General features: G+C 42.7%; 1 protein-coding gene across 2 annotated transcripts in view; it reads left to right on the forward strand.

The window, feature by feature from the left end:
* SUCLG2 (succinate-CoA ligase GDP-forming subunit beta) overlaps positions 1–24749 on the forward strand; it is a 239542-nt gene that overhangs the window by 93862 nt on the left and 120931 nt on the right. For both annotated transcript variants that reach the window (XM_075938556.2, XM_025183076.3), the window contains exons 3-4: positions 24289–24388; positions 24518–24608. In XM_075938556.2, coding sequence (XP_075794671.1) covers positions 24289–24388; positions 24518–24608 — 191 coding nt within the window. The remainder of the gene's footprint in view (positions 1–24288; positions 24389–24517; positions 24609–24749) is intronic.

The following is a 24749-nucleotide window of genomic DNA, read 5'->3' on the forward strand; positions in this document are numbered from 1 at the left end:
GTATACTGTCCTTGATCTGAAGGATGCTTACTTCCATATTGTGATTTTCCCAGGATGCAGGCACTTTCTGCATTTTACAGTGAGCCTACACCACTACTAATTCGTGATCCTCCCATTTGGCTTGATGCCTGCACCCAGGGTCTTCACCAAGTTCATGTCAATGGTTGCTGCTTACCTGAGATGCGGAGGGGTGCAGATTTACCTATACTTTGATGCCTGGCTTGTCAAAGGCTGCTCCAGGTCCTAAGTCTAAAGGAACATTAAGAAGCTACTGACGACTTGCGAGTCTTTCAGCCTGCTTGTGAACACTGAGAAAGCCATGCTTATCCCTGTACAAACTGCTCAAGATAGTTAAGACCAAAGCAGACTGTGAAGAGCTTCAAAAAGATCTCCCCAAACTAAGTGATTAGGCAACAAAATGGCAAATGAAATTTTACATTGATAAATGTAAAGTAATGCACATTGAAAAAAATAATCCTCTCTCTCTCTCTCTCTCTCGCTCTCTGTATGTATGTATGTATGTAAGTAAAATATAATATGATGGGGACAAATTTAGCTCCAGCTGCTCAAGAGGTAGATCTTAGAGTCATTGTGGATAATTCCCTGAAAATATCCGCTCAATGTGCAGCGGCAGTCAAAAAAGCAAACAATGTTAGGAATCATTAATAAATGGTTAGAGAATAAGACAAAGAATATCTAATTGCCTCTATATAAAACCATGGTACGCCCACATCTTGAATACTGAGTACAGATATGGTCGCCTCATCTTAAAAAAGATATATTGGCATTGGAAAAATGTTCAGAAAAGGGCAACAAAAATGGTTAGGGGTTTGGAATGGGACTCAGAATGAAGAGAGATTAAAAAGACTTGGACTTTTCATCTTAGAAAAGAGGAGACTAAGGGGGGATATGATAGAGGTCTATAAAATCATGACTGATGTGAAAAAAGTGAACAAGGAAAAGTTATTTACTTATTCCCACACTATAAGAATTAGGGGTCACCATATGAAATTAATAGGTAACAGGTTTAAAACCAACAAAAGGAAGTTTTTCTTCACACAGTGCATGGTTGGCCTGCAGAACTCCTTGCCAGAGGAAGTTGTAAAGAACAGGACTTTAAAACGGCTCAAAAAGGAACTAGATAAATTCATGGAGATTAGGTCCATCAATGGCTATTAGCCAGGATGGGTAGGAATGGTGTCCCTAGCGTCTGTTTGTGAGAGGCTGGAAATGGATGACAGGAGAGGGATCACGTGAGGATTACCTATTCTGATCACTCCCTCTGGGGCATCTGGCATTGGCTACAGTCGGCAGACAGGATACTGGGCTAGATAGACCTTTGGTCTGACCTAGTGTGGCTGTTCTTATTTTCTTACAAAGGATAAAATGTATTGATCCACACAAGAACTTTCCTACTCTTGGACAGGTTTCAGGCCCGACTGAAGTTCATCACGGAAGTGTACACGTGTCCCCTGACACTGACTAGAATCTGCCTATGCCTACTAGACAACATAGTGGCATGTATGTATGTAATACACCGTGCTGTACTCCGCACAGAGCCCACTCCAGCAATGGCTGGCTTTGACGTACTTCCAATCCAGAGATCACCAGGACTGAGTTGTCATTGTTCCTCCAGCAGTACTTACCTCATTATGGTGGTGGGCTAGGAGTGAGAATGTTGTAGAAGGAGTCTTGTTCAATAACCTTGCTCCCTCCATTGAGCTGGTATCAGATGCCTTGGACCATGGCTGGAGTGGTGCACGCCTCTGAGGTCTCCAGGCATCACACTCATCAGTCCTCTACTACTGGGATTTCTGCATTGGCTACGAAAATCCATTTGGAAGCTTGTCGCTTCCCTAGTGTCAGGAATGCTCTGGCAGATCTTGGAGGGGACTTCTGTCACCATATGTGGTTGCTCCACCCAGAGATGGCCTGCGTGCACTTTTAGAAGTGAGGAACTTCCCCAACTAGATCTGTTTGCCACCAGGCAAAACAAAAATATTAGTTTTGTTCCTGCCAGAGGCTGGGTAAAGGCTCCCTCTCCAATGATTTCTTCTTGTCGTGGGCCGAGGGTCTGATCTACACATTTCTTCTGATCTGTCTTGTCATTCAGGTAATGGTAAACATGAAGAGTGACAGAACACAGGTTATCATGAGTGCCCCAATGTGACCACACCAGCCCTGGTTTGGTATGCTCATGAACATGGCAGTGACTACTCATTGTTCCCTTCCCAGCCATCCATACCTGCTGTTACAGGATCACATTCAGCTCCTGCATCACAGCCTCTACAGCTCACAGCATGGCTGCTCCATGGTTAAAACTAGAGAAGCGTACCTCCTGTGAAGTAGGAAGCCATCCACAAGACAGACTTACCTAGCCAAGAGGATGTTAGAGCATGGCATGTCTTCCTTGTGTTCCTCAGTGCAAGCCGTCTTAGCAAAGAACCAAGGTCTGGCATGCTCTTCCATCAGGGTGAACCTTGCAACTATCTGCATTCCACCAGCTGATTCAGGATCAGACCGTCTTCTTTTGTGATATGACATTCAAGTTCCTAGAGGCCTCAAGAGGTTCTACTGGCAGGTATGGACCCAATCCTGCAGTGGGATCTTAACCTGGTTCTCTCAAAGCTCAACAGCCTGCTATTCGAGCTGCTAGCCTCCTGCTCTCATTCCCAATTGTCCTGGAAGGTTGCTTTCCTGGTGGTGCCATAAGTGAGAAGGTTTTTGGAAAAAACGGTTCTGACCTCAGAATTGCCTTATGCAGTTTTTTATAAGGATATTTTTCTGGCTATGGTCTCACTCAGAGTTTCTGCCGAAAGTGGTGTCCTCCTTCAATGTGAACATATTCCTATTAGTCCCAGGCTGTACAAGATGGTAGAGGTGAGGCATTTGCACACACTGGACATCTGGAGCCACTGGCTTTGTACTTGGAATGTACCAAGCCCTTCACAAATCAACAAAGGTCTTTTTCACTACAGCTGAAAGAATATAATTGCAGAGGATTTCCTATTGGATCATCTCTTCTGTAAAGTTCTTCTATGACCACCACTCATTGTCTGCATTCATTCAACCAGAGCTTAGGCATTGTCGGTGTTGTCTTCTTGGTGCATGTCCCAATCCAGGACATTTGTAGAATTGTGATGTGGTCCTCGGTCCATACATTCACATCTCAGTATGCCATAACATAGCAAGCCAGAGATGACACTGAGTTTAGCCAAGCTATGCTTTAGTCTACATAGCCATGAACTCCTACTCGCTTTCATGGAATCACCTAACATGAGATCGACATGAGCAAGGAGTCAAAGAAAAAGTAATTTCCTGTTCCATAATTGTTCTTTGGGATGAGTTGCTTATGTCCACTGCACAACCCGCCCTCCTTCCCACTGTCTGAGCTTCCGGCAAGAATGAACTGACGTACTCCTTATAGTTACCACTCCAAGGGTAACTAGAGCTGCTCCTGTATGGATACAGCTAAGGGAGAAACTTCTGGTACTGGTGCATGTGGCGAACGCACACACACCTAATGTAGAATGGACATCTCAAAGAACACCAGTTACAGAACAAGTAACTCTTTTCTGAATGGCTGGCATAATCTTCACAGAGAATGAAGGAGTTATATAAACTGATTGATTTGTTGGTCTATAGCTCTAAAAAAGAATCTTTCAGGTCATACACAATCAACAGCTAGGATAATCTAAAAGCAGTTTTTAAGCTTTGAATGTATTTTCACCAGCGTATCATCACGATGAGTGAGATGTCTCTTTTTCTTGAACATTAAAGTTTGAAATGACATCGCATGCACAGACTTAAGCATTGACTAATAAATATCAGCTAATTCCAGCTGCAGATGTCTTTTGTGAGCTATTCTCTATTATTTTGGCCATTGCTCTTATTTCATATTTATAACAAGTAAATAAAAACAAAATGATAGAGCATCTAAATCAGTGGTGCATAGTGTAGATGAAACTTCATCTTCTTACTGAGTTAATAAATACCTTTTGCTTCAGGGCAAAACATTTTTTTCTGGGCTGCTTACCACCATAATTGTGTGTTAAATGATAAGCTAGGTGTCATGAGAACTAACATCACTAATTTTTTTCCCCTAGCAAACCATGCAATATGATATATTCCAAAATGAATATACTCTGAATTCTCGTTGCAGTGTTTCTGCCTTTAATTAGTCTACATTTTATTCTTTGTTTCTCTCTCTGTCTCTCTCTCTCTCTCATTTAAATCTAGAAAACTGCCTTTCTTCAATGGGTTTTCTCTGTCCCCTTCAAACTTGGTTACATCTTGCTATCTAGATTTTTGCTGGCATTACACATGAATATGAGCTGTTTGCCAGAAATCTCTAATTATTCAGCCTCCACTGGACAAGAAAGAAACATCATAACCAATTGACATCAGATTTTTCCCCTCTTTTATTCTTTTTTTCATTTTCACTCTCTTTGGGAGAAATTCACCTACCGAATGACACACCAGTGTAATGTTCATGCATCACTTGAATCCTGAAAATAGGATTAAAATGCTGCATAGTTCTTTTGCTAGCCCTCTGCACAGAAGTGAATTTCATTCTTGCTTCTACTCTTTCACTCAAGATTTATGCCCAGCATCAGATGTCTAATAGGTACGATAGGTCCTACTAAAAATGGAAGTTTAATACAATGTAGTATTTATTTTCCTTGCGGTATCAGTGGTGATTGTAGCTCTCCAATGTGAAATATGGCAGTAAATTTCACTACTGCAAGTGGTAAATGTCCAGGTCTTAGCACCCATTGTATTTTCTGTAGTATATTTTCTTTTTTATTTCTTCCTGCTTGAGACTTACTTGCACTTTCCATATTGTGGCTGCTTTGCTGTCCTCGTTCTGTGTAGGCAGGCAAGTTTTACTAGCATTTAGAACCCAGATTTAGACAGACCTAAATTACAAAGATTCTATGCTGTTTGATTTGAAAGGGATATTTATTCTGTCACTTTAGAATCAGGGACAAGAAATAAGGACCTCATATTCTTTGTGGAGATGAACAGCAGCTGTCATGTAAATCCATTGCCAGCTCCATATTTTCTTCCTTGGTTTTTGCTCTGGGGTCTGTTGAGCCAGCATCACTCAGTGTGGAGATAATTTTGACACCCATATTTTTCCAGGAAAATGACCCAGGTCAGTAATACACAATACTGAACCAGAGGCACTCAAAAGAAATAACTAATAAAGATCTCCCTCCTATGAGATACTGAGCCCTCTCCGTTTGCCTTCTATGAAGATGATGGAAATGAGGCTACTAAGTATCATGCAAGGCAGAGCAAGCTAGATGTTCTCTGAAAGTGGTGGTGGTGGTGGGGAGGCTAAACTAGACATCTCTGTTTATATTTGGCTGCCATGTATGGCATAGATTTGTTAAAACATCTCAATTTGGCAGTGACCTTGTAGCCTCTCTTTGTGTATCGATTTGGCATGTAACTCTGAGTAGCTGCACAGATTTCTTACACTTTGTGTACTCTGTGCGTAAGGATTTCTTGCTTTGTTAAAAAAAGAATGTTTATGCCTAAAAGTGACGTATGAACGAAGCTGTGTTAATTCTCTGGTTTTTGTGTTTGCTTCACTAGGCACAAGTTCCCCAACATCAACTCTGCAGTTCAGTAATACTTAAAGGAGTCAGAATCAAAAGTCCAAAATGAGATATTTTTCTAGCTCTAGAACTCTGCATGTAATCACACACAATTGAATTTTGAAAACATTCCAGGAAAAGAGGTGTATATATTGCAGCTGAGGGCAAGAGTGGTATTTGTTCTTAATGACTACTTGACTTCAGCACAACAGATTGCATAAAATCTGTTATCTCAACTGCATTTGAATGAAGACTACTATGATGTTCTTCCATCAGGATTTAAGAACACAGTGGAATGACCTTACTCTATTCACCAATTTTGTGTTAAAATAAAATCATACTTAACAAAAAACGTTCTCAATGTTTGGATAATGGTAATCTTATGAGTTTTGAACACTTTAGAAGACATGGATAAAACTGGCAATATGTACATTCTGATAGATCTATCCCTATATTCCTCTTCCTTCCTCAAAAAATAGAAGATGTTCAGCACAAATACTTGCTAAAATCTGCTAACCTCCTCTCACGCTCTCTTATCCCCAAATCAGCAGCACACCAAAACTTCAGGTTTCTTAAATCACATCACCTTTCAAAAAGTTACATTTTTCTTTTGGAATATTCAGCTAATGTGCCTATATCTACTCTATAGTTGAGAGTTTGTCTGACGCTGCGTGTTTGTTCAAGAATTGTTCCTCAGAGGTAAGAGCTAGGACTTCCAAATTTGGTACAAAACTTTCTCTTATCATAACTTAAAGCAAGGTCGGGGTTGGTCATTCCAGGAAAATGGGATGTGCCTGGAATGGGATTACTTCTCATAAAACAGTGTAGAAAAAAGACAATCACCAGGCAGGTGAAAGAGAGGTTGGGGGTGCACACACACCCATCTGGGACTGCCGCAGCTTTGAGCCTCCCACCCTTCACGAGTCCTTTAGTGTGTATTGGAGGGGTCTGAAGCCCCCACCCCCCAATTTGCATGGTAACACTGGCTGTTGCCGTTTGTTAGGGAGCAGTACATAGTTTGCACATGCTAAAGTGCACAGTTTGCCCCTCGGAGTGTAGGAGCAGACCCAACTGGACCTCCCCCACCTCGGGGACATACACCCCTCCCCTGGCTGTGCCCACTGGAGCTGCAACGGCCATGGAGAGGTGCTTTTCACCCGGTTCCAAGCTGCTGCGGTGGGAGCACTGGGGTGGTCCCCTTTCCCTAAGGCAGCCTGTATACTGAACCCCGCATCCCAAGCCCCACCCCAGAGCAATGATTTACATGAAGTATGTACGTTTTCATTTTATTTGCCAAAGAACCCCCCTTCCCAAAATGTACTGAAACAAAAATTTACAGAGCTCTTCTTCAGATCTCGGAAGTGTCCTCAAGAGTGTGATAGCAAAATACAAGGTGGAACAGATTGTTCACATTTCAAGGGGCTAGGAATGTTAAATATCAGTTAATTGAATAGTTGATTAATCTAATGAATTCTTATCAGTTAGTCGACTAGTCTGTAGTGCCTGGGGGTGGGGGCAGCAGCAAGTGCGCTCCGGCCCCACTCCCAAGGAGCCCCCTGTCACTCTGTGTTAATGTCTCTGTATCAAAAGCAGCAGCGTGGGGTCCCAGATGGGAGCTGGTCAGGGAGGGGAGCCAGTTTAAAAAACCGCTCCCCTCGCAGACCGGCTGCCTGTCACCCCACGCTCCTGCCTCTGATACCGAGGCAGCAATGTGAGGTGGCAGCAGTCCCTGTCCGGGGAAGGCTGAGCTCCTGGACCTGGCACAAGCCAGAACTGAGCCAAGGCTGTCTGCCCGCCTGGTTCCTAATACAATTTAAATGCAGAACCACAGTGGGGGTAGATCCCGGACTGCAGTTTTCCTCCCTTATCGACTGATCAAGTAGTTGATGGAAATTCCATCGTGTACTCGATTAGCTGATTACATGCAATTGAATGTCCCTAAGGTCTGCTCGTTCAAGAATGTAGTGATTGTCTGGTTTTACTCACATAGATGTTATGGCATTTAGTGCACTGGATAAGATGCACTACATACAGGGTGTTTCCTGCTATAAGACGTCCCAGTATATATTCGTTGTTGTCGCTTGTAGGGACTGATGCAGTATAAGTCCTCCCATTCCCCGCACTTAAGTTGCGCAATTCTCTCCTCCCCCTCCCCCCCCAATTTGTGCAAATGGAAGTCAGCCGCAGGGGGAAAAACATCCCCGCTTTAAGGTGTTTCTCTGTAAGTCCCAAGTTTTTTGGAATGTATCTTGGACTTATAGCGAAGACGGCTTGTATTGTGATAGGCATGTGTAGGACCCATGGATCTTGAAAGATGTGTTATGAGGGATGGTGATCATTGTAGCAGTGGAGATACGTCTGCAGGTTTTGTATCTGTTGTTCTGGTAGAGTCTGAAACCACTTTGAGTTGGTGTGTGCTGGTCTGCGGGGAGCTCATTTCTAATGATGAGGTTGGGAGAGGGATAGTTTGGAGTCCCGTAGAGGGTATTCAGGAAAGATTTCTTTCAGGATGTGGTCCCCATTGAGTATGGATTATAATTGTTTTATTATACCCCATATGGGTTGGCAGGTGACATTGTTAGGAGTGTGTGTGTGTGTGTGTGGGGGGGAAGTTATTTCTGTGTTGTGTTGTATGTCCTGTTGTATTTTGCCTAGAATGCAATATAGTCCCAGATGTGGTTTTTTTCCTATTTTAGTACAATTTAACCCAGAACAAAGGGAATATTTTAAAAGCAGTGGGAAGAGTATGGGAAGATGAGCCCTAGCAGGATACAGTGGGAAGTGCCAGCATAAGCAGGGTTTGTGTAATTTTTCAAACACTTTTAGGTTAAGTGTATAGCCCTGCAAAGTGCCAGGTTGACAACACTAGACAGTGAACTCTATTCTTCATAGAATAGATGCACCATGAGGGCTGGAAAAGATCCTTTCCCGCCCTGCATCACCAGTGTGCTTCCGCTCTGGTTTCCATGTATCACAGCCCTGGCTCTTACGTAATTTTTTCCTCAGGACCCATGCTCCTGGGTGTGTAAATATATAACATTGGTGAAACCTCATTTATTATAGAAAATCCGGTTATTTGATAACTTACATTGAGAAGATTTAAGAGTGTGATGTTGGGGTGAGCCTTAGCTTAGCTGATTTTATCTAGCTTTAAAAATTTTATCACTGATGAAGTGTGTAGTAAGGGTTATGAAAGCAATTAATAACATCAGTGACAGGATCAAGGGACTGGCTAATTTATCATTATAGGTTTTAATGAGGCTTATAATTTAGTAATAAATATACAATATATTCAAAAGTATGGAGTTATAAAAAGGATGATTTATCTGACTGACTTTGGAAGCTAGTCTGAAAATGAAAGGTAGTGGAAAACACTCACATAGAAAGATGGTTGTGTGAGAGGTGGGAATGAGGAAAGAATGGGAAGGACACAAAGGAGAGAGTAAATTTAAAAAGAAAAAAAATGTTTAACATTCTCTGTAGACCTTTAATACATTCGAAGAGGGACTGTTGGTTTTTTGTGCGTATAGATAGAAGGGATATACCTTAATATGGGCAGTTTCAATTTGCTAAGTAAGCAGTGAGGTGTTGAATTTCTGGGAGTGCTGTCTATACCACTGCATCCTCCTTAAAGCTTAGAAGAAGAATAAGGGTAAGTAAACAGGCTATAGCCATCCGAGCCTGTTGGGACACATTAGCTCTGTTTTGAAAATAGCTAAGTAGAAAGTCCCAAATTTGACCACTTACTCTTTCAAGGTTGCAAATTTGTTCTGGGATGCAACTGCTACCCAGGGACTGAGGGTTATGCAAAGGGTATGTGCTGCAGGAGTCTCATTATACACTGTTTTTTGGTGGGGTGGCAGCAGTAGGAATGTGTAGCATCTGTGCTTCCTAACCACATTTTGATTAGCCTTTCCTCATGGATAAAAAGGACGAAATATTCTTATTTCCTCTGCTGTGTATGTGAAGCCTGCCCCAAGGAGGCCTTTAGATTTTTCTGGTCATGCTGATTACATTCATTTCCATCAAGACCTCTTCGTAAGAAGTTTATGTAGTACTCATCAGGGTCAGTGGGTCCATAGTGTGATTGGAGGCTGTACTCCGTAGAAGGCTCAATTATCCTGTCCTTGATTCTTTTTCATTACATTAATATTCTGTTCCCATGCTATCAGGTCACTTGCATCTACTGTGCTATGTGTACTGAGCTCTTAACAATAGATATTACTGCAGCAAATTTTGCAGCAAGATTTCATCCTCCGTTGAGCTTACACTGCACGGCGTGGATTTTGATTCACCATCTTCTCCTGATTTCCACAGTGTAATCAGGTGCCTTCCATGGGGGTAAAAATAATACAAAGCAGTAATGAATCAATCCCTATGTCTTTGAATCCGGGGCAAACATTCATTCTTCGAGTGCTTGTTCGTGTCCATTCTGCAGTATGTGTGTAAGCTTGCCACATGCACTGCTGCTTGGTTTTCCCCATAGCGTTATCCATAGGAAAATGGCTCTGGTGACTCCGGCAGTGGTGCCTCCAGACAGCTTAATTTTGTGGAGAAAACAGTTGTCGCGCGCGCGCGCGTGTGTGTGTGTGTGTGTGTGTGTGTGTGTGTGTGTGGTTTTCTCAATAGCTTATTGTTCCAGATGGGACTTGGCCTAGGAACGGGACATACCCCAGTCCCCATTAATCTCCAGCACTTACCCTTATAAACAGGGCTCGCCAAACTGTGGTGAGCCCTGCTAGCCAGCCGTGCGGTTTGGCATGCTGTGCATGCGCTAACAGCGCTTCGCGGCTGTGCCGCTTGTAATCTACTCGCCACAGGCGAGTAGATTACATTAATTGTCGATTCTTGCTTATAAACATGGGTGAACCCCTGAGAAGGATCTGGCACCATGTCAGGAGGCTTCAGCGAGCCAGCAGTCTGTCCTGACAGCACTGGCATCTGCCTCAGCCTTTCTGGAGGAGGCCATTACAAACACCCTGCATCCAATACCACATGATGGTGCCAGGGCACATCAAGAGCTCCTGAACTGAGTCCCAACTAATCTGGGGATGTATGCAGAAGAGGTTGAGGAGCCAGCATACATACTATTTGATGTGCTGAGCTCCCCAGCACTTGCTAGTAAAGCCCTTATCTTGAATGAAGGGGTTCAAAAAATCACTACTGTCCCATGGCAAAACCTCTCTTTCCTCCTCCCCATCTTCAAAAGGACTAAGAGGAAATATTTTGTCCCAGTAAGGGACCATGACTACCTCTGCCCCCACTGTGCCCCAAACTCCACGTAGTGTTGGCTATTAACCAGAGGGAAAGCCGGGTGCAGCACATGAGGGCAAAAACCATAAGAAGCTGGATTCACTTGGCTGAAAGATTTATTCCTTTTGTTTCCAGTCTACAGTTGAGGGTGGCTAACCCTTCTTTGCCACTATGATTTCAGCATATGGTGAGCCATGGCTAAGTTTGAGGAGGTGCACCCAGAGGATTCCAGGAAGGAATTTAAACCTCTCCTGGAAGAGTGAGTGGCAGCAGCCAGAGCTGCTTTGCTTAACACCCCCAGGTGGCTTCTGATGCAGTGGACTTGGCTGCTCGCACAGTGGCACCAGCAATTTCAATGCATCAAGCTTCCTGGCTGCTCTTCTGTCTCCAACAGAGGTTCAGCTGTCTTTACAAGATCTTCCTTTGGAAGAATGTGCTCTCTTTGCTATACATATTGAAAGTTGCATGGGCTTAAGGATTCGTGAACTACTCCTAACACCCCTGCCCTACTCTCAGCAATTCAGTCCCTCTCTCCCTACCAGTCAGGGTAGCCAGCTGTGCCAGGAGCTGCCTTATCAGCTGGGTCCCTCTTGGGAACAAATGGGACAAGGCATAAGCCATCATGACTGCTTTGACATGGCCCCACAAGTACTGGTTCGGTATGCACATGAGCAACCCACCCCTTTGGTCCCTTCCAAATTGCCCGGACCTCTTGTTGTAGGTTCACGGTTGACTTCTGCACCCCAGCCTCATGTCCTTGTACCTGTGATCATGGCTGCTCTGTGGTTGAACACAGAGGAGAGTACTTGCTTGAGGAGATCCAACAGGTCCTCGTAAGCAACAGGAAGCAGTCTACACAAATAACATATCGGGCAAAATGGCCAAGCTTCTCTCTTTAGGCGTCAGAGTGCGGTATCTCAGGAAGTTTCTGGAGAATGTTGGGACAAGTGCTGAAGGAACCAACCCGGGGTCAAGTGCAGCTTGACCAGCTGCTCCCAAACCGGGAGGAAATAGAAGGGGAAGTGGGTAGCAACCTGGGAAGCAGTGATCATGAAGTGGTCGATTTCAGGAACCTGACCTAAGGAAGAAAGGAGAGCAGCAAAATATACACCCTGGACGGCAGAAAAGCAGACTTTGACTTCCTTAGGGAACTGATGGGCAGAATTCTCTGGGATGCTAACTGACATGAAGGAGAAAGGACTCCAAGGGAGCTGGCAGTATTGAAGGCACAGGAGTAAACCATTCTGATTCACAATAAGAAAAGCAAATATGGTAGGCAACCAGCTTGGCCTGGCTTAGTGAAGTCCTGGGCAAGCTTTACACAAAAAGGAAGCTTACAAGAAATGGAAATTTGGACAGGTGACTAGGGAAAAGTATAAATATATTGCTCGAGCTCACAGGGGTGTAATCAGAAAGGCCAAAGCGTAATTGGAATTGCAACTAGCAAGGGATGTGAAAGGTAACAAGAAAGGTTTCTACAGGCATATTAGCATTAAGAGAGTTATTAGGGAAGGAGTGGGACGCTTACTAGATGAGAGAGGTAACCTGGTGATAGATGATGTGGGAAAAGCTGAAGTACTTCACAGACAAAGTCAGCTCAAACTACTGCACTAGGCAACACAGTATGGGAAAGAGGTGGGCTGCCCTCGGTGGAGAAAGAACAGGTTAAGAAGTATTTAGAAAAATTGGATATGCAGAAATCCAAGGGGCCGGATCTAATGAATCCGAGGGTGCTGAGAGAGTTGGCTGATGTGATTGCAGAGCCATTGGCCATTATCTTTGAAAATTTGCAGCGATCAGGGTGGGAGATCCCAGGTGATTGGAAAAAGGCAAATGTAGTGCCCATCTTTTTAAAAAAAGGAAGGACAATCCAGGGAACTACAGAGCAGTCAGGCTCCCATCAGTCTCTGGAAAATCATGGAGGAGAGTCTCAAGGAATCCATTTTGAAGCATTTGGAAGTGAGGAAAGTAATCAGGAAAAGTCAACATGCTTGAGCAACCTGATTGCCTTCTATGACGAGGTAACTGGCTCTCTGGATATGCAGAAGGTGATAGACATGATATATCTTGACTTCAGGTTACCTCGGGAGGGGGTAAAATCTCCATTCCTAGAGATTTTTAAGTCCCGGCTTGACAAAGCCCTGGCTGGGTTGATTTAGTTGGGGTTGGTCCTGCTTTAGGCAGGGGGTTAGACTTGACAACCTCCTGAGGTCTCTTCCAACCTTATGATACTATGATCTCACCTGAGCATGCTTTGTTGCAGACCATTCTTGACTACTTGCTGCAGCTCAGGAACCAAGGGCTGGTGCAATTCTCTATCCAGGTATACCTTGCAGTCATCTCTGCTTTTCCTAAGCCCATCCTATGGCAGGCGGTCTTATCCCATGACGTGACAGTGAGGTTTCTGTGGGGCCTCAGGCAGCTCTGTCCACTAGTTCTGGGCCTCCTTCCACAATGGGACACCAACTTAGACCTGTTCTGGCTCACTGGGCCACACTTCGAGCTCCTCAGTTCCTACTATGGTCTACCCAGTGTAGAGTGTCAGCTGTCAATCAAGAGACTCAGCTTCCTGGTAGTCTGATGGTCCCATGGTGTAAGTGGCATACCTGTCCTGTAGTGACTTCAGCAAAGCAGCTCTCTGAGGTCAGAGTCCTGATCTTGGAGCCAAGCCTTACATGGTCTTCTACAAGAACAAGGTCCAGTTGAGGCCTCATCTACGGATGTTACATTTAAATTAATTAACTAATTGAATAGTCGATGTGATTTCCATTGACTATTTGATTAGTCAATAAGGGCGTCTTCACCTTTGAACTGTAGCAAGAACCCTCAAAAGCTGAAACTCAGCAGGGAGCAGGGGGACTGGCCGCACACTCCCTGCGGTACCTCAGCTGTTGAAAGGTACAAAAGCCTTGGTGGTGCTCTTGTACATTTCAAAAGCAGAATCGCAGCAGAAGCAGTGCAAGCAGAGACCAATTGTAAGAGCTCACTCAAGTTTCGTTGGCGGCCTTTTTGGCATACATGTCAATTAGGGATGTCTGTGTATAAACGACTAACCGTTTAGAATTGTTCTTTGGCCTTGTATCAGACCAAACACCTGATGCCAATTACGTGAGAGCAACAGCTCATCTTGCCATATGTTGATCTTTTTTTACTGTGGTTTATTTTTTGATCAGCAACAGCAAATTTTAATGTGTTGTTATTCTTAATTTAATATTATAATAGTCTATCAACTGTAACACAAAGTTATCCGGCTCTGTAACAGGTGAAACCACAGTTCTCAATGCATTGTTCTGTGAACAAGAATCCAGGAGTTAAATATACACAGCAGTGGGCTGAACACAAGCTGTTGATTTTTTGCTGCAGGCAGTTCCAAGGAACTGGAATAATCATAGTTTCCCTTAAAGCTGTTCCAATTTTATTAATTCAAAATAGACTTTCATTATAGCACTGAGCCTATTTCAATTTCAAGGTGTAGTGCTACAATTTGTATTCACAATACTATTAGAAAAAGGAAGATGTGTTTCAGAGTACAGCAGAAAGCATTGTTGTCCCTTACAGCATTATATTCCATTTTGAAATGTTAAAATGTTAAATTTTGACTTTAAAACATTGTCTATATCTATATGTAATATTTTAGGAATGTAATTAGGTTACAATTGTAGGCCTTTAAAGTCATAGAGACCTTTGAAGAATTCCATGGTGACTTCAAAAAAGTTCCACCCCACTATCAACCTCAGCTTGGAGTAGTCCACACAAGAGATCCACTTCTAGACACTACAGTACAAATAAATGATGGTCATATAAACACCACCCTCTGCCGGAAATTTGCTGACCACTATGCTTACCTACATGCCTCTAGCTTCCTTCCAGGACACATCACATGCTCCATTGTTTACAGCTACGCCCTAAGATACAACCGGATTTGCTCCAATGCCGCAGACAGAGACCAAAGCCTAGAAGATCTTTATTGGTCATTCTTAAAATTTAAATACTCTTGGAGAAATTAGGAAACTGATTGACAGAGCCAGACAAGTACCCAGAAGCCACCTACTTTAAGACAGGCCCAACAAGACAAATAATAGAGTACCACCAGTCACCACCAACAGCCCCAGTGAAAATCCCTCCAGCACATCATTGACAATCTACATCCTATCCTGGAAAATGATCCCTCAGTCTCTCAAGCCTGGGGAGACAGGCCAATCCACGCCTGCAGACAAACTCCCCAAACTGAAGCAAATCCTTTCCAGCAGCCACATATCACACCTTGCATACTCACCCAAGAATCTACCCCTGCAACACACCCCTTGTCAACTCTGTCCACATATATGTACAGGTGACACCATAGCAGGACCTAACCACATAAGCCACATCAGGGGCTCGTACCAATGCACATCCTCTAATGTGATATATCCCAGCACTGCCCCTCTGCCATGTATGTTAGCTACGTCAAAGGATAAATGGATACAAATCAGACATCAGAAATGGTAACACACACAAACCTGTAGGGAAACATTTTAACCTACCTGGTCACTAAATCTTGAATTCAGAAGTAGCTATTCTTCTACAAAAGAATTTCACCCAATTACAGGGAGAGACTGCAGAACTGGAATTCATCTAAAAATTTGATACTGTTTCGCTGGGTTTGAATAAAGACATTAACTGGTTAACGTGTTACAAAGCCAATTTCTCCTGCCTTTAACATTTGCATTTTTATCTCAAAAGCTATGAATGGGACACATCCGGTCCACTTAATTAGCTTCATTAATAGGGATCCCACAATTAACAGGTACTACTTTTGCTGTTATATATATCTTGGTTTCTATTATTTCTACTGCAACTCATCAGATGAAGTGCGTATTACTCACCAAAGTTGATGATACTATATATTTTTGTTAGTCTCTAAGGAGTCAGAGGACTACTCGTTCTTAAAGTCATGGGAATTTAAGTCTTTGTCCTGGCTGAAACATTAGCTTAATATAGGTAGAATGTGGGGGAAAAAAACTCACCCGTGATTTATATAGATATGCCACCTTAATCCTAAGTGTTGATGCAGCAGTGTTGATTGAAAAAAATTGTCAACATTCCGGGAGGTTGCTGTTCCTACCAATGAGAGAACCTCTCTCAGTGGTGTAGGCTGCATTTATTCTGCAGAATTCTGCCTACATAGCTATGTATTGTCTTTATGGTGTATACACAGCCTAAGGAAGGGCTATTGTCTTTGATCCTCAGGGCTGACAAATGCACTAGAAACCAGATAGATTTTGTTGAAATAAATTTGTGAATATTTTAAATACATTCTTCTCCAAAACCAAGAAAGGCAAATTGCAATCAACATTACCAGAAGGAACGTTTTCCAGTAGTGTAAACTGAGAAATAAAATACAAGTAAAATGTGGTGAAAACATTTCCTAGTTTGGATACTAAGTTTATTCAGATTACTTTAAGAACACTTTGTTGTCACCAGAAACATTTCTGCATGGAACAGTTTGGCGATATTTACTGCTGAATTAATGACAAAACCTATGCACTTTTAATGAGCAGTCTCTCTTTTTTAGCTGAAAAGAAACATTTAAATTAATTTCACACACAGACTTATCAGCCAATATACAGAAATAGAATTTGATTGAAAGACCTTAGCTGCAAAGAAAGTGTAATTGAAAATGCTTCATTATACTGTGGCATAGAACATGCTTTTAACTATTGACATGTCACTTTATTAATTGTGCTAGGCCTTTTTAGGCCTTTTTCAAATAATATATATTTATAACTGCACAAATCGCTGCAGCTACAATTGCTTGTAGTTTGGTGAAAAGTTGGAATAAATAACGGACTAAATCCATTATAACGTTATTGTTTGAATAGACGTGGTATATATTTCCATACAAAATCTATTAGAATCTAGGCTTCTTTTACAAGTTATCCTGTTAGTACAGTTAAATCACTTTATATATTCTGACTAAAATTACATTTCTTGTATGGGATAGTATTTCCTAATTTAATCTGGGAATTCAGGCAAGACCTAACATAAAAACAAAGAAATTTGTGTGAGCTTTTCTAGAAATCAGATCTTTAAATAAAATAGAAGTGGTGGCATTAAGTAGTGAATCAACTTGGTAAATACTGAATGATCAAGCCTAGTTACTGTAAAATAAGATTTGGCTGGTTTACCTCATTTTCCAGAGCTTGGGCAAATAACTATTGAATTAAATTACTTCATGTCGGTTTCCCTAGGGCTAGAAGAACCTGCTGCACTGTGTTCTGCTGAGTTGGTATATTGATTAGTACTTCAGGTCTAACCTTTACAGAGTTATTCTTACTTTTTAGTGCACTTATTTATGTCTTTGATAGTTGTCTTTGTGCAGTTATTTTATTGCCCGGCTATTCTTTTGGCAGTCTATAAAAATATATGGATTTCATTCAGTTCTCTTACTTTTTTATAACCTAATGAAAATAATTAGTTCATTGTATAACATTCAAGCTATGAGTGAAATTGACTTGGTGGCTTTAAGACCTGTGGTACAAAGGGTAATGATTAAATGCATAATTGACAGCACTTATCATTGGAAATACAAAGCTTTCATTGTCGGGATGGTTAGTGACTAAAACTAATCTAATTAAATGCTTGTAGTGTCCATTAACAATACCAGCTTAGATGTTTTTGTCATAGCAACCACGGGATTTTAGGTATTGCTACTGTGCGTTGGAAAATGATTTATAGTTTAATTCATCTCAATAATTTGTATGCTTAGAAAACACTGATATAAAACTTTTTGTTGCATTTAAATTTCCTTGTTATCTGCCTTGCAGAGGCATGAATAATAAGAGAGCTAGGAACATGAATATGTTAAAATGCATGAAGTATTTTCAAGGAGAATTTTTTTTAAGTTTCATAATGATATATGCCAAATATTAGTGGATGGAAAAGCATGGAGATTTTGTCTCGAAGTCTGAAAATCAGATATTCTTTGGAGTGCTACTTTTACTAGCTGTGTTAAAAAACTTTTGGGTTATTCTTAATACTAAAATGCTGTGTTTATTTTTCCCTGATGATTTCTCCAACCTAAATCTTGACTCTAAATCTAAATCTCAAGTTTCACTTTAGAAACATGAAATGATAATGTGTGTCTGGTAATTGCTGGAAATCTCTTTCCTGCCGTGATATGTAGACCATCTCTGAAAAATATTTATTTGTGAAAAACAGTAGCCTAAAGTTTGAGTCTTTATACTTATGGTTAAATATTCAGTTTAATAGTTATATTGTCAACTATTACAAATCTTAGGGGTAGCCGTGTTAATCTGTAAGGTTACGTCTACACAGTAGGGCTAAAGTGGAATTAAGCGACTCAACTTCAGCTACGTCAATTTGCTCTGTCAAATAGCTTAATTTGGCTTTTGGCACTGTCTACACAGCAGAAAGTTGACGGAAGAACACTCTTCCTTTGACTTCCCTTACTCTTTTTGTGAAATGAGGGTTACAGGAGTCAGAGTAAGAAGTCCTCCATTTTGACATTATTTCAAAATAATGGCTTGCTGTGTAGACACACTCTTTGTTACTTCGAAATAACATCAGCTATTCTGAAATAACGTTGCTGTGTAGGCATATCCTAACTTAAAAAACAACAAATGGTCCTGTAGCACCTTAGAGACAGACAAAAAAAATACAGTATAATGAGCTTCGATGGGCACAACCTACTTCTTCAGATGAGTGGAGCAAGAGGCACAGAGAGACTGCACAGGAACCCCAAAATTTAAAACAGAAAAAGAGGAGAGGAGAGGAGGAGGGGAAAAAAAACCTAGCAATTATAGTGTCCATTCTAAATGAGGCCAATAGAGTGTGCTGTAAATGTCCAATACTTAGCCTTTCATGCCATTGAAGTGTTGAATATAACATCCCATCCAATTAATATCTTTGTTCAGTCCTTGGGTAAATTTGTTGAGTTTTCATATGAAGGCCAGTTCCGCAGTTTCTCTGTCTAGTTGGTTCCTGAAATTACTTTGAAATAGAATGTCTACTTTTAGATCCAATAATAAGTGCCCTGGCAGGTTAAAATGTTCCCCAACAAGTTTCTGTGCGTTACCATTTTGAGTGTGATTTGTGTCCATTAATCCTCTGTCATAGAGACTATCCAGTTTGGCCAGTATACGTGGCAGAGGAGCATAGCTGGCACTTGATGGCATATATCTCATTAGAGGAGATGCATTTGTATGAGCCTCTGATGTGGTAGCTTATGTAGTTAGGTCCTGTGATGGTGTCCATCAAAAAGATAAGTATTAGCAGGGCTCGACAAACCGCTGAATCAGATTTCAGCCGGTTGCTCTGTACGCCCCATTCACCGATGCTTCGCGCATATGCAGTTACCGTCTGGCGCATGCGTGGTGTGTGCCTGGCGAGTAGCTCTCACAGGGGTTTGTCAAGCCCTGAGTATTAGACACTTGCAGCCTACTCTGTTAGCCTGATTTAGCATGGACCCTGTAACTGACGGTTTTTTGGTTTTTTTTTTTTTTCTCCTCCCCTCTTTTTCTGCTTTATATTTTGCGGGTTCTATGCTTCCTCTGTGCCTCTTGCTTCACTCATCTGAAGAAGTGGTTTGTGCCCATGAAAGCTCATGATACTGTATATTTTTTTGTTAGTCTCTAAGGTGCTACAGGACCATTCGTTGTTTAAGTTTTATTGGCAACTATTGTGACTGAGCAAATCCCACATTTTCTTGCATGTGTGTAGATACAAAAATATATGCATTAGTGACTTTTGAAGTCAAAGCCTTCCATTAACTTCAATAGGAATCGCGTCAGAGCCCATAAGAACAAAACATGAAATCGTTTTAAATGTGAGCATTTTCCAAAGCAGTGCTTTATCGTGCATTAATATCTAGACCTCCTCACTTCATAACACATGTGCAGGCATCCTTACAGCTAGTCATCATTAAGAAACATTTTTGGACACCAAGAGTTAACACAGTCATAGGTTAACACAAATCTCTTACACTTTTGGAAATCCAGGTTGCAGCACTGTTAAGAGTGTTTTTTTGCTTTCTGTGCTTGGCTAGAACATTAGGTGGAACCTTTTTTCTTTTGTATGTAGATCTCAATGGTTATTAGCCAAGATGGGCAGGGGTGATATCCCTAGCTTCTGTTTGCCAGAAGATGGAAATGTGAAAGAGGGGATGGGTCACATGACATTACTTGTTCTGTTCATTCTCTCTGAAGGACCTGACAATGGTCAGTGTAGGTTACTAGTTAGATCAGGCATGTCCAAAGTCCGGCCCGCGGGCCAATTGCGGCCCGTGTTCCGGTTTAATACGGCCCCCAAGGTAATTTGGCAATATCTATCTTTTATGGCCCCCAACGAATCCATATGTATTGAGATGAATACATTGTAAAATCTCAGTTAATGGCAGTTGGTCTAAATCAGTTATAAATATATTTGAACACAACATGTATACTTGGTGTTATGTTCCTGTTCATATTTTTTTAACTTAAAAGTTGACAGACAACCTTTATTACCAATAATATGTAATGTACTTTACAATGTTCCTGACATATATTTCAGCTTCCTGGATTTTTTTTTTCATCTGGCCTTCAGATATGAAAGGCAGAGTGATTTAACACCTGTTTAGATTTGTCATCCATGTGACAAAATGAAAAGTATGCCGTTTGCAATAAACTTTGCATAAAATAGTTAATTTGCATTTAATTGTAATGGTTCAAAGAATGTCAGGCAAAATGGTCGGCCCTCACGCATGTTCACTTCATCAATTCTGGCCCTCTTTGAAAAAAGTTTGGACACCTCTGAGTTAGATGAACCTTTTGTCTGACCCAGTATGGCTATTCTTATGCTCTCCCTGCAATTACCTATGTCTTTGTCATTGCCAGTTCAGATTACTCTTGCCTTTAAAATTGCTGTACCTTAAAGATCATTTGGAAACTTTAGCTAGTGTAGAACCCAGTATCTTTGGGAGTTGATTTCCAAAGCTGAAATGGTGTGGATGCAGGCTACAAGTGAATTCACCTTATGTAGTGCCATGGCAGTTGAGAACAGCTGAAATGTTTGAACCAATGGTCCTTTGGCTGAAAAAAGGAAGGTGGGAGGGTCAGGATATGCTCTGGAGTAGTGGTTCCCAACCTTTTTTATACCACGGATTGGCAAACCCATTCACAAACTTGTGGCGGACTGAATATGCATTTTATTTGCATATTCATTATGGTAATTATTTTAAGAGATCACATGTTATTTTGCATCACACCTGTATGCATACAATACATGTAGTAACTGGGATACAGGAGGGGGTGCAGGGTTTGAGAGGAGCGTGTGACCTGGACGAGGAGTGCAGGGGCTTGGGTGGTGACCTGGGACAGTGGATTAGGTTGCAGGGTTTGGGAGGGATATGGGTGTAGGAGAGGGTTCTGGCATGGGGGAGGGGATGTAGGAGGAGGGAGTGCAGGGTCTGGGAGGGGGTTGTAACCTGGGGCGGGGAGGAGCTGGGCTTTGGGCTGTGACCAGGGATATTGAGTTGGGATGCAAGGTCTGGGAGGGGGTTGTGACCTGAGGAGTGATGTTGGAGGGGGTACAGTGTCTGGGAAGATGTATGGGGACTAGAGCAGGGGTGTAGAAGGTATGAGTTACGTGGCGTAGCGGGGCCACAAGATGGGAGGGCTAGTCCTGCTACTCCTCCTCCCTCTGCCTGGGACTTCTGCGAGGCCCAGATTTCGCTGGGAATCCGGCAAGGGCCTGTGAGGCTCCGGGTGTGCCGGCGGTAGCCTGCTGACGCAGCTGAGTCCCAGCGCAGACTTGAGGAGAAGGGGCCCTCTCCTGGTGTCCCGGCCCAGCGCTGTGCCTCACTTTGCATCCCGGAAAGGCTGGAGTGCCCTGCACAGTTCCTCAAGCCCCATGGTCACAGGGTGGTTCTGTTGTGTGGAGCAGGCGGACCATGAAGGCGTGCATTCACATACCCCCTGCAAAGAGGCCTGAGAGAGAAGGGAGCCACAGGGCAGCGCCAGAGTGGGTGGGAGAGAATGGGCTCGCCACGGCAGCCGCCTGCCACACGGTGCTTTACCCTGGAGCACCTCAGCCACCCATCACACAGCATCACCTGTAGGGTCAGCCTCACCGCAGCTCTGGCTCCAGCCACAGCACACGCTGGGGGCATGGCCTGGCAGTGTGCTGCGGCCCACCAAGCAGCGGTACGTGGCACACTACCAGCCCACAGACCAGCAGTGGGAACCACCGCTCTGGAGGATTGGGGGTATTGTGGGGTATCTCAGCTCTGACCCTCACTTCCTTGTTTAGTATGATGCACCTCATATGAAAATGTTCTGCTTTCTCAAGCTGATGAGAAGGGAGTAGTTTGGAAGAATGGGGAATTGGGGGGTTCAGTGGAGATGCAGCACCAAGTCCTGTTGGGTTGATTGGGTAAATCCCTCCCCCATAATTATTAGAATTTAACATTTACATTGCATTAGTGACTAGAAAGTCCAGACATGCTGGACCTCATTTTAATTTGCACCGTGCAAACTCAGGAAACGAGAGTTCTGCCTCAGAAGTTTACAGCCTAGAAGAGAAAATATAGAAGACAGCCTAGAAGAGAAGACATAACATGCTTCCAGTTTGGAAGTCTTATATCACTTCTCCTAGGGTGTTGTATTTTCCCCCTGTGAAGTTCAGTCAGGTTAGATGTCTTGTGCCCCACCCCCTGGGGTTCAGCCTGGCTTGCAGGAGGGTGTCCCATCTTTCTTGCTTGGTAAGCAGCCAGACCAGCCCCTCCTTCACAACTGCACCCATCAGGCGGCGGCAGCCCTACGAATCGCCTGGCAAGTCACCTCAATACAAAGAAAAGAATGGTGTCTCAAGACAAGAATGGTGTCTGTTCTCTGTGCATATAGCACTTCATCAGGGAGCAGCTGTTACCTCTCGGTATGATGTTGCATGGACAGGATAGTGGGCAGAATGTTTCCCTGTGCTCAGACTTTGTAGGCGAAGGAAGCAGAGTGAGATGAGAGTGGCTAATTCTCTGTATAAGGCCACACACACAGTGGAGTGCAGAGTGAGGCTGGAGTAGCCGTTCACCTCTGACCGGGGTATTTTATTGCTGGTGAATATTCTCCAGGGCTGAAGAGGGCATGCAAGGCCCCTGACCTGTGATGGTTTTGTTCCATGAGGACAGGGAAACATAAATTGGTACCTAGGGGCACTGTGTATCCCTTATGCACCACATAGCTGGATCTCCACTGTAAAGTGGCAAGCTTGAGACCAGGGAAAGGGTTTGTACATTAGATCAAGTGGACCAAGCTTCTCATGTGGGGGTAGCAGCTGCTTCGCTAGCCCAGGGATTAATGTACCAGCTCTTCCATAACCACCCTGCACTTGGAGATGGGATTTTTCCTTGCATCCCCATGTCCACACCCCTGTTTGGGCTTCAATCAAGGCTGAAATTCCCAATCTCTCTAACATTTGCCTGCTACTATGTACACATGTGACCACTCAAAGGACATATACTCCGATCAGTGTATTGAAAACAATTCAAAAAATTAGGGAACCAAACTGTGCTAGTTGCATGAGTTATTATGCAAATTTTATGCACATCAGTGTGGGGCAATGTGTGCTAGTAGGGGGGCCGCATGAGTGGCTTCCTTTATCCCAGTGGGCTGCAAAATTGCCATAACCAAGATGGTCTCCCAGGATAGGGCAGATTTACTAACTGCAATTACACACCTAGAATTTGTGGGAGGTGCCGACTGAACCGTAGCAGCACTTCAGTGGGATACAGCAAGAGCACTCGACTTGCACAATATTGTGTGCAATTAGCACACTCCTCACTTCATGTGCCCTTCTTACGTGCATGTCACTTTGCTAATACCCAGGGCTCGACAAATTATACAATCTACTCACCTGTGGCGAGTAGATTGTAACCTGGAAGAGCCGGGTTCCATGCGCAGATCGCTGGACAGCGCGGCTGGTGAGCAGGGCTCGCCATGGTTCCGCGAGCCCTGCTAATACCGATAGGGGAAAAACTATATGGATGAAAACCAACAAAATCTGGCAACTCTTTGCATGGGCAACGGTAAATAAAATATTTCACTGGCCACCAATAGAACCCCAAAGGACCACATGTGGCCCTCGGGCTGCAGGTTGTCCACCACTATTATACATGATTGATGACAGTGTTTTGGCTGAATGCCAACATACTTAGCCAGCTAATTGGCAACACATAGATGTTCTTGTAACCTACTTCAAACTCTTTTTTGGTGTGTTATATTATGAACAAAACTGACTTCTGTGTAAGACTTTCCAGCGGTTCTGAATATTAGTTCATTTGCTTGGAAATATGTTCTACCACTACAGTACTACTTACACTCTTGTGCTATTAAATGTCATTTCTTCAGTCAAAGCAACTATTAACCTATTTCAAAAAGTATTTTTTTTTCTTTTTCAGAGGCAACAGAAATTGTTCTAAAGGCTCAAATCCTAGCTGGAGGTAGAGGAAAAGGTGTTTTCAATAGTGGACTGAAAGGAGGAGTACATCTAACTAAAGAGTAAGTGTCTAAAATTTAAAAAACATAAATAATATGCTACTGATAGTATTGAGGCTTTTGCAGTGGCTGTTTTAACAGACCAAAATGTCTTTAATGCACACTAAAAATTATTTTTCTCTTCTTTCGTAGCCCTAAGGTTGTTGCGCAACTTGCTGAACAGATGATTGGGTACAATCTTGCAACAAAGCAAACTCCAAAGGACGGCGTTAAAGTTAAGAAAGTAAGATTTCCTTCCCTTCCGTAAAAAAAAAAAAAAAAAAAAATTACATTCAGTTGCAACTGTAAACTAATGTGCTGTAGTGCATACTATTGTGTTTTCATTCCTTTTTTCATATAAATCCCTGATTGATTTAATCCTATA

Source organism: Pelodiscus sinensis, chromosome 11, assembly GCF_052426305.1.
Source record: "Pelodiscus sinensis isolate ZL-2025 chromosome 11, ASM5242630v1, whole genome shotgun sequence".
Classification (NCBI taxonomy): domain Eukaryota; kingdom Metazoa; phylum Chordata; order Testudines; family Trionychidae; genus Pelodiscus; species Pelodiscus sinensis.